Genomic DNA, 10611 nt, shown 5'->3' with positions numbered 1-10611 from the left:
GTATCGATCTCTTAGTGCTTGTCTCATGCATTTTACAAAAGATCTAAATGTCACTCACGGCATAATACAGCACTCTGGGTCAGGGCTCACTACTCTCTGTTTAGTGTGATTTCAGGGCACTCAGTGTATAAATTCAGCAGGAATCAAATAAAGCTGTTAGATGGTGTCATGGGCTTGATGCTGAGAGGCCACTTGGGATATCTAAAGAAGATCTATGCCTTTACATCTCTCCTCTGCATCCATTAAATGGCTTATCGTGGACTGCTAAAATTATTTTCACACCTCTGTAATACATCACACTAACCGCTTTTCTCCTCTCCAGGATCCAAGAACTAAGTTGCGCTATGATGGAGGAGAAGATGGAGACGGATGGCCCCAGATCCTCCATGCCGGCTGAGCTTCAACATCCCCAGCTTAAGTTCTCTCAGTGGAAGTTCAAGCTGTTTAGGGTGAAGTCCATGGAGAAGGCCCCTATGCCCAGTGAGATACAGCCGGAGAAAGAAGTCTTGTCAGAGATCTCACCTCCAGCAGCTCCAGAAATAGAGTTAGATAATGGTGTGGGTCCAAGGAGTGTTATGAAATTGTGCCTTGGGGGAAAAAGCCAGGAAAATGTGGAGGGCCCAGGTCGAAGGGTAGATAAGAAGCTGGCGGAAATGGAAACCCACATGAACCACCTCAGGTAATCAAATGTCACTGAACTATATCATCCACAGCAAATTATATACTTTGCTTTTCAAGGAAATTCACAACATTTGCTTTTATCTGTGAAGGGGTCTCTGCCGTCTCTGTGGAATTGCCTTGAGGAAAGTTAAAGGTCCAGTGCATGAAGTTCATGATGATCTGGAGGATGGGAGTAAAGGTGCCCTGCGGCAAATGGGCTGCAAGTTCACAAGCTGGCCAGAGGTCATCCTCAAAGTCTTCAAAGTGGACGTGACAGAGGACACAGAGTCCGTCCACCCTCTGTCCTTCTGCCATCGCTGCTGGACGGCTGCCATACGAGGAGGGGGCTTCTGCTGCTTCTCCAGAACAAGAGTCCCCGAGTGGAATCCCCACTCCTCCTCCTGCCACATTTGCTCACCCAAAAAATGTTCATTCCAGCGTACTGGGAGGAAGAGGAGGAAAACTATTCCCAGAGTCCAGAGCCTCGTAAAGAGGAGCAGGTGGGAGCCCGTCGACCACATCGCTGTCGGAGAGCGGAAGGTTCTGAAACCATTCGGAGAGCGTCATCCCCGCCCCCTGCTGAGGGGCTGGAGGAAATCCAGCATCCAGAGAGAGCTGTGGGGGGAGAATATCTCCCACTGCCAGAAACACCACCTGAGTACCAAGCTGATCTCTGAGAAGCTCCCTGTGGACTTCCTGTATTCTTTCACCTGCATGGTGTGTGACCATCTGCTCTTAGATCCGGTTCAGTCCCCCTGTGGACACCTGTTCTGCCACAGCTGTATTGCAAAATACAACCATGCTCTGGGACCTCAGTGCCCGGCCTGCAACTTGCCCTGTGCCCCTGATGAGCTCACCCCGCCCGCCAAAGCCTTCTTATCAGCTCTGCATTCTCTGCCTCTGCTCTGCCCCAGGGGTGGCTGCGGCGAGCGCGTAAGGCTCGACTCGTTTAACGCTCACTCTCTGGGCCATGAACTAAATAAGAACAACGCAAACAAGCAGTCACCTGAACTTGATAAGTTCCTGCTTGCCAATAAAGGGGGAAGGCCCCGTCAGCACCTGCTGTCGCTGACCCGGCGCGCCCAGAAGCATCGGCTGAGGGACCTGAAGAACCAGGTGAGGGAGTTCACAGACAAAGAGGAAGGTGGTGACCTGAAGTCCGTGTGTCAGACCCTGTTCCTGCTCACGCTGAGATCCATAAACGAGCATCGGCAGGCAGATGAGCTGGAGGCCATGTTGCAAGGTAAGCAGGCATTATGAGCCTTTTGTTCAATCTATATAACCCTGCAGAGCTAACACCCAGGGGCCGCCAACCAATAAAAATGATGATGGTGTTTGCTCATTAATATCTCCGCCTACCCCTGAGGAATACAGTCATCGCATAAATAACAATGAGACAAAAAGTTTACTGTTGGGAAGAGGGGAGAAAGTTGTCTTTGATTTTTTTTGATGGAAAAGCATTTCATTATTGTCCATCTCTGTCTATTGAACCACGGCGGCTACACGCCCAACCCCCCCCCTCCCCGATCCTCTCCCACTCTCCGTCTGCCTGCCTGTCAGTCTCTCATCCTCACACTCTCTTTAATGCACAATAACAACTCTTGTGAAGGGGGCTGTTAGAATCAAAACAACATCAGCAGCTCTTGTATCTGCAAATTACACAGGCAGCACCGTGCCCCTCTCTGGGGAACAGAAGCCAGCTGGTGTCTGTATTCATCTTCAGCCAATACATCACTTTTGCCATCTTCACTAATTCAACTCTCTGTCCCCTTATAACATTTGGAAATTAGGAAATATTGGATTTTGTAATCATGGGCTTGTGGGCTTTTGACAATGATGCATTCACATCTGGGTGTTAAATCCCTGATTCATTCTGTCTCATGGTATAAATGGCTCCAAATGCAAGATATCAAATGAGGAAATGTTCGATACTGCAGTTCGTTTCAAAGCACTCAAAATGGGCTTCCACAGTTTGGTGTTAAATAATTCTCTTCGTTTTCTAGTCTTTTCCTTTTGCTTCCCTTTCATGGTTCTGTTTTATTTTTTGAAAATGTATTTTCTGTCTGTTTCCCTCTCTGCAGGCAGAGGTTTGGGGTTGCATCCTGCCGTGTGCTTGGCCATTCGGGTCAACACTTTCCTGAGCTGCAGCCAGTATCACAAGATGTATCGGACTGTCAAAGCGACCAGTGGCCGCCAGATATTTCAGCCGCTGCACACCCTCCGCGCTGCAGAGAAGGAGCTTCTCCCTGGCTTTCACGAGTTTGAATGGCAGCCGGCTCTTTCAAACGTGTCAACCTCTTGCCATGTTGGCATTATTAACGGGACCTCTGGATGGACATCCTCAGTGGACGACTCCCCGATTGAGACCATCACTCGGCGGTTTCGCTATGATGTGTCCCTGGTGTCAGCTTTAAAGGACTTGGAGGAGGACATCATGGAGGGGCTGAGAGAGGCTGGCATGGAAGACAGCGCTAGCACCTCAGGTTTTAGTGTCATGATCAAGGAATGCTGTGACGGCATGGGCGATGTCAGCGAGAAGCACGGCGGAGGACCGGCTGTTCCCGAGAAGGTTGTACGTTTCTCCTTCACTGTTATGTCTGTCTCTGTCCTGGCAGATGGTGAAGACAGGGAGGTCACCATCTTCACCGAGCCAAAGCCAAACTCAGAGCTGTCCTGTAAGCCCCTTTGCCTGATGTTTGTGGATGAGTCCGACCACGAGACACTCACGGCTGTCCTGAGGCCTATCGTCGCCGAGCGTAATGCAATGAAAGAGAGCAGGCTCATCCTATCCATCGGTGGACTGCCTCGCTCTTTCCGCTTCCACTTCCGGGGCACGGGATACGATGAGAAGATGGTGCGGGAGATGGAGGGCCTGGATGCCTCGGGCTCCACCTACATCTGCACTTTGTGTGACTCAAGTCGAGCTGAGGCTTCTCAAAACATGGTGCTGCATTCCATCACCCGCTGTCATGAGGAGAACCTGGACCGTTACGAAATATGGAGAACGAACCCTTTCTCTGAGTCTGCAGACGAGCTGCGGGACAGAGTCAAAGGCGTCTCGGCCAAGCCCTTCTTGGAGACCCAGCCCACAATGGATGCGTTACACTGTGACATTGGCAATGCCACTGAGTTCTACAAAATCTTCCAGGACGAGATCGGGGAGGTGTACGACAAGGACAAGCCCAGCCGGGAGGAGCGGCGCAGCTGGAGGGCAGCCCTGGATAAACAGCTGAGGAAGAAGATGAAGCTCAAACCAGTAATGAGGATGAATGGGAACTATGCCCGAAAGCTAATGAGCATGGAAGCTGTGGAGGTGGTGTGTGATCTGGTGCCCTCAGAGGAGAGGCGGGAGCCCCTGAGGGAGCTGATGAGGCTCTACCTCCAGATGAAGCCTGTGTGGCGCGCCACCTGTCCAGCCAAGGAATGCCCCGACCAGCTGTGCCGCTACAGCTTCAACTCCCAGCGCTTTGCCGACCTCCTGTCCTCTACTTTCAAATACAGGTACAACGGCAAGATAACCAACTACCTCCACAAGACCCTGGCCCACGTGCCTGAGATCATAGAGAGGGACGGATCCATTGGCGCGTGGGCCAGCGAGGGGAACGAGTCTGGAAACAAACTGTTCAGGCGTTTCCGGAAGATGAACGCACGTCAGTCGAAGACCTTTGAACTGGAGGACGTGCTAAAACATCACTGGCTCTACACCTCCAAGTACTTGCAGAAGTTCATGGAGGCGCACAAAGACTCAGCCAAAGCTCTGCAGGGTTGCATCAACCCAGTGGAGACACAGGATGATGAGAATTTGAGAGTGAATGATTTCTGAATTTTTTTAAAATGAACCTGAAGTACTGACATTTGTTTTGATTTTGCAATAGGTGTGTAGTCCGTGAATTACCTCAGTAAAAAAGGCTTGTTGATTGATGTTTATACTTTGAGTAGAAGTTAGACTTAAAGCCAAAAGTTTCTGACATTTTCCGTTGTTTTGGTGATAAAATTGTGGAGTATCATTTATTTCTGGATTTGACAAGAAAATACCTTTTCATTAAATAATCAATTTCTTGCTTTGGAAAAGAGTCATTTCAAGAACTTGGGAAGTAATGATACTCTCACATCACATTTTGAATAGGTGTTTATTTGAGCTGCATTTAAGAAAGGTTCTAGTCAAATCTGTTTTGCCTTTGGTTTGTTAGCAAAGATGGTACAGCAGAGGAATATAGAAATAACACACAGGTTTCTCTTTGCTCGCTCCAAGCGGGGAGGTTCTTGTCTTTATCTCCACCATCTGTGAAATATGGTCCAGTTTATTGAATTTCAAGGGTATGATACATTATGAATTTATATAGTAGTGATATTTATGGAAACAGATGAAAGCACTGTAAGTCATGGAGGGAAATCATGTTAAAAAGACCACATTTGTGGCCACTGTATTAATATATCATTTGAGCTGGAGCAAAATGCAATCACTGAGACCCAAATGTTCTTTGTTTCGTGAGTGCCCTCTGAAAAAGATTACTTTAGCGCTTTTTCGTGGGATCCCGTAGGGGAGGAAGAGACGCCAGGTCACTTTGAAACCAATTTTTATCTCCTTTAGTTTTTTCACAGTGGAGGATAGATGATTCTTATACGTCTTCTTCCCATAAAATAAAAAATATACTGACCTTTTTGTTGATACCATAAAAATACAGTATGGTCCATTACAGAGCCTAATACCCCATGGATTCTACAGCAGGCAGGGATTTTTCTTAAGTTTGGTTTATAACCTGGCTCTGTCTTTTCCTGCTGATATTTCTTCATTGCCACGGTTGACAGAGGAGAGGGATGTGCCGCAGCCACACAGAGCAGATTTAAACGGATTTGTTGGCAACTTTATTTGTTTGATTGATTGATTATATTGTCTTCTTCTGCCCTCACCATTTGGAATCGTGACAGGCAATTTGGTTTTCTTACTTGATTGAATGTTTGATTTTGTTTCACTGTCCTGGCCTCAACCGTGTGACAGCTGTGAAATATTCACATTTCATTGGATCGTTGTCAGACAGTGGCGTCGTGTTTTGAGTGGATGATATTGCATCTTGTCTCTTATTTGTTTTTTTTTCTGCCGTAATGAATTGCATTTCTAAAGTAGCGGATGATGGATGATTCATAAAATTCTGAGTGTTCATTTTTTTCTGCCATGTACTTCCTCATTTTTCCATTCTACACTAAATATCAGCTACTGTTTATCTTCACTGCAGGATTATTTTGCATATGGTGCAGTATCACACTGAAAGTCCACTACTTTTTCACATGTTATTTGATTTAACATGTTTTATAGTATTTACATTATTCTGCTGCATTTCCACTGAACCTCACAATACATTTACAATTGTTTTGATGAATCACCGTTTTTGAGGAGGGAGCTTGATTTTAATGTTTTTTACTTTTGTCTTTTCCACCTAAGAATGAAACAAATAAAGACAGAATCTGAATAAATCTTTTGGTTTGTGTTTTATAATTTTTTTTTATATTTGATCGTCTGCTTTACTATCGCATTATTATCACAGCATTATACAGTGAGCGATAACACAACATGGTCCCACTGCTGCCAGATAAACTAAATTTACGCCCACACGTAAAGATTTTGAAATCTCCAGGAAAAACATTGCATTTTTCATTTTAGTGTGAATTTAAAATTAGTTATTTTCATCACAGATTTAACCTCATACAGCTCAATAGGTATTAATCATCCATGTTTATTCCTTTGAAAAGTAGATGAAAGTAAATTTGATTCTATTTTCCATTTATCTGTCAATGCTAAATGTCTAAATGTAATAGCTTTGTGACACAGTTGAATCAGAAAAGACCTTTACTTTGGCTCCACATCTTTAATACAAGAAAAAGCCTTTGGTTTTCATCCTTAAATTTGATTTTAAGGTTACAAAAACTGTAAAAAATAAAAAATCCAGACACAAGGTCAATGTTAACCTAAAAGGTCTAAAAATAAGTAAGGAAACCAGACAGGGGGGAGTCCACTGTCTGGCCTGATGTTTGTGCATGGAACCATTAAAGAAGCAGGAAATATCAGAAGTGGAGAGAAATACTTACTGAGTTAGAAATGTTATTCTAAGAAGGTACATCAGTTAATTCAGAAAATGACATCTATTGAAAAGAAGAAGTGGAGGATATTGGGTACACAAACATACTACACAGTGCACACTCATCCATATGTGTACATGCATTTATAGTGTAAATTAATTTGTATAGTGTAAGTTTTTTATCTTATTATCTTCTGTTTATCCTATACAAAATACAATCAAAATGATAGGGCATGGAAATAAATACAATATTTTGTGGTTGTACTGATTTATGAATGATTGCAACAATAAAAAATATTCACAAAAATAAAATAAATTTAATTTATTCCTTGAAAAGTTTGGAAGGTCTCATTCAATCATCTTATTTTCACTGTGGTTCTTATTGAATATAGTAGAAACACTGACACATGAAAACACTTCACACATAATGAGGTTGATTTGAGGTTTTTTTTTTATTGTCACAAATTTCCATGAGTGCATTTTCCATTCACAAATCATCAGTTTAATGTGAGACAGAATAAAAAGAGGTAGTTGTAATGCAGTACATTTGCTAAATGTTCAAATTTTTATTGAAACTATGTAAAATAACAATGAAACATACTGACGTTGTATATGAATACAGTTATTTCACTTCCTTTCTCTTCATATTTCTCACAAACAGCATATTCAATGTTTTACATGCATCCTTTAATCTCTTGAGTTTAGTAGGAAAATATTCCTAAATACAGAAAAAAAATATGTGTAGAATGAGTTAATGAAAAAGTCTTCTGAAAAAGCTCTTTTTTGTCGGAGACATCTGGATTGTTGAAGGAGTTTTCTTGTCCTTTACTTTCATGGGGGTGCGCTTCAGGGGCATGACTTGTCGAGTGGGGGTCTTCTCCTGGAGGGGAAGGCCTCCGTGGTCCTGGCAGAAATACTTCTTGCTGCCCTGAGAAAGGGTGACCAGCAGGGTCTCAGTCAGCTCCATGCACTGAGCGTGGACCCAGTGTCCCTCCTCCCCTCGGGAGCAGAAAATCATGGCAGGCCGGTGGAGCTCGGTGGAGTAGTACGGCTCCCAGGTGTTGGGGTCCGCCTGACAGCCCATGCAACATTTGATCCAGTAGCCCGCCTGGGACTCGTCCTCCTCGTCCTCTTCATTGTAGGTGTCCTCTTCGCCGCTGCTGTCTTCCAGCTCGTGCGGCTCACGGCCGAAGTAGAGCTCCTCAGAATCCTCAAGAGGAGTGGAGTCCTCGTAATCTGTGGACTCCTGGCTGCAACCCTGGGTTCCCGCTTCTCCTTGTCCATCCCCCTCTGTTTGGAAGCTTGCCAGATAGAAGTAATGCATATCTGTTTGGGTTGCCCTGCCCTCGGTAGGTACTGCAAGAAGGATGTTTCCATCCCCTGCGCTGCCCCCGAACCAAGTGCGACTGTGGACGATATCTGGGGTCCAGGTGGGGGATTCTAACGCCTCAAAGTGGATCCCTCTCTCATCCAGACTCACTGTGGTGCACTGCATCCTCTTCTGAGAGTCCGCCTTATATCCCCCAGAGATAATGTACGTGTGATTGGGACCTGTGCGGGTGATTATGGCACTGGAGATGGATATGCCAGTGTCTAGGGTCTCACAGGAGACCAGGGGGCTGCCCTGCAGGAGCTCGACATGCAGACGGTAGAGCCGAGGGGGGCGGGAGTCGGAGGCGAACGAGTGACCTCCAATGAAGTAGACACAGTCCTCGCGTGCAAGGGCCACGTGAAACGACAGCCCCTCACTGAGCTCAGGAAAAGTGTGAGCGGAGGAGCATCCGAACTCCAGGTCGAACAGGAACACCTGAGGAGGACAGTCCACGACGCTGTTCCAGCTCTCTGTGGTGCGCTCCCCTGCAGGTATGTACGATCGACCCCCAAATAAAACACAAGCTGTCTTCCCCCGGCTCTGAACCATGCTCAGCGAGTGGCCGTATCTGCCCCCCGGCACCTCTCCCACCAGCTCTTTCTCTTTGCAGCACACTGTCAATTTGCGGTTGGAGCCGCGGCTGTCCATGGTCAGCCGGTACAAGCTCGACGAGATCTCATTGTTTGGAGTGCGACCGCCGTGGATGAGATAACTCTCCGGAAGCCCGTCGTACGGGTCGAGGCGGCAGACGGCCGGACAGCGCAGCGGGGGGAGGTAGGTGGAATCGTTGGAGAAGGAGATGGGCCTGAGCTTGATCTCGCCATTTTTAAACCGAATGCCGAACACTCCTGTTGGACACGAGCGCTTGGGCCAGCCCTTCTGGCCAAACAGGAGGAGTTCACCATCCAGCTGCAGCAGAGAGCAGCCAGGCTGGAGGAGGCCTGCACAGTTCACTGGAGTCATTGGCTGCAGAGTCATTTTCCAACAGGTGCCTGCATAAACAAAAAAACAACACACAAACACAACATGTCACTCAGCTGTTGCTTGTTTTCATTTAGGGGTTTGAGGAGAGTGCTACTTCCTCTTTATTACAGCAAGCTATTATAACAACTTTGTAAAACAAAATGAGGAATCTAAACTGGAATTTCAGTCACAATTCTCTGGATTCTTTTAAATCTCATCCTAAAACTTTTGACGCTGACTTTTATTTATACAATTACATCTATTGTATTACTCTATTTTCTCAGCTAAATGTTTTTATTCCTGTTGTTTCTTCCTTGTAAAACCCTTGACGACATTGCAAAGATAAGTTATATGTAAATATAGTTATTATTATTATTGTTATGACACATTCTATCATATTGGGGATGGAGAGCTTATCAAAGCCAAGCTTTTTTAATGAAGCTAAGTTACACACACACAGGTTAAGTTACTCAATGCAACTGCTGCTCCTGTGGTTTGACAACACAAAGTCATGCTGACTTTTTGTTTGTTTTATTACCAACGTCAAACAGAAGCATCAAGATAAGATCACAATACGTAATAACCTCCTCTGACGTTCACTTTGCTTATTTTCAAACACAACCACGATCAAAAACTCTCTCCATCCTCGAGTCAGAGCCTGAATTGACACCGCGAGTCGGGAGCAAACACACTGTAACTTTGTGTGAATGTTTGCAAAGTGTGACAGCACTCAGGCTGATTCTACTGGAAAATGGATTTCATTATCTTTTGGTACAAGTATGATATTATTGGACAACAGCTCAGCATGGATTTTCTTTTTTGCATTAGGTATTGGCACCTTTGAAGGGAAGATGGATATCACCGAATTTTTTTTTCCATTTAATGAATGAGATTATATCTCAGAATTATTCATAGGTTTTAGAGGTTATCCTGAATTCGGCTTGAGCAGCTGCTGAGCCTCACTCACATTACATCAGTTGACTTGTAGAACAACATAATGTAATATGTTTTTTTATTACCAGCTCTGTCATGACTGCTGTGGTAACTTCAGTAACTACAGGTAAATCTTCTGGTCAACAGGATGGCTGCACAGTCTACAGTCTTTAGAAGTGATTCCAAAGTAGCAATAGCACAAGAGTGATTTAATCATAATCTTTAGTTTTCTTACCTTACGCCCACGACCTGACGCAGCGCTCGAGCTCTCTGACTTGGATGTGAATCTTAAGATCCCCAAAATGAAACTAAACAACTCTTTACGCAGACAAACTTTGACAAAAAGTCGACGCTGAAAGAGTTTGTGAAGCTCTGTTGACTCACAAACACTTCCACAGCTCGAGGTTAACGGTGTGTGACTGCTGCTCTCTGACAGCTGTGCTGCTTGAACGCGTTTGTGTGAGTCACTCCACTGATAACACTGGATTTCATTGAAGGTACACCGAGGAAGATATATAAAAGGCAATTGAGAGAGATTTGTCTCTTGAACAACTAATATAGATAAAACCTTGAGAATTATAAACCCATATGGCTAGAGTAGACATATAT

At 45.0% G+C, this 10611-nt stretch overlaps 2 protein-coding genes across 2 annotated transcripts; one reads left to right on the top strand and one right to left on the bottom strand.

The window, feature by feature from the left end:
• The first annotated feature begins 347 nt into the window (after positions 1 to 347).
• rag1 (recombination activating 1) lies at positions 348 to 4483 on the top strand. The gene is made up of 3 exons (XM_062389676.1): positions 348 to 679; positions 771 to 1903; positions 2742 to 4483. Exons 1-3 carry the CDS (start codon positions 348 to 350, stop codon positions 4481 to 4483), a joined length of 3207 nt encoding a protein of 1068 aa, XP_062245660.1.
• Positions 4484 to 7208: 2725 nt separating this feature from the next.
• rag2 (recombination activating gene 2) lies at positions 7209 to 9084 on the bottom strand. Its single transcript, XM_062390390.1, has one exon. It carries the CDS (start codon positions 9082 to 9084, stop codon positions 7486 to 7488), a length of 1599 nt encoding a protein of 532 aa, XP_062246374.1. The 3' UTR covers positions 7209 to 7485.
• Positions 9085 to 10611: the final 1527 nt, after the last annotated feature.

The sequence above is a fragment of the Platichthys flesus genome, chromosome 6, assembly GCF_949316205.1.
Source record: "Platichthys flesus chromosome 6, fPlaFle2.1, whole genome shotgun sequence".
NCBI classification, from domain to species: Eukaryota; Metazoa; Chordata; class Actinopteri; order Pleuronectiformes; family Pleuronectidae; genus Platichthys; species Platichthys flesus.
The sequence above is the reverse complement of the archived record's forward strand: the minus strand, read 5'-3'. Positions and strand labels throughout refer to the sequence as shown.

Excerpts from the sequence above, each read along its gene's own strand:
- rag1 (XM_062389676.1), top strand. The coding sequence starts at position 348 with ATGGAGGAGAAGATGGAGACGGATGGCCCCAGATCCTCCATGCCGGCT. Across the intron at positions 680-770 it reads ACCCACATGAACCACCTCAG|GGGTCTCTGCCGTCTCTGTG; the intron begins GTAATCAAATGT and ends TTATCTGTGAAG. Across the intron at positions 1,904-2,741 it reads GCTGGAGGCCATGTTGCAAG|GCAGAGGTTTGGGGTTGCAT; the intron begins GTAAGCAGGCAT and ends CCCTCTCTGCAG.
- rag2 (XM_062390390.1), bottom strand. The coding sequence starts at position 9,084 with ATGACTCTGCAGCCAATGACTCCAGTGAACTGTGCAGGCCTCCTCCAG.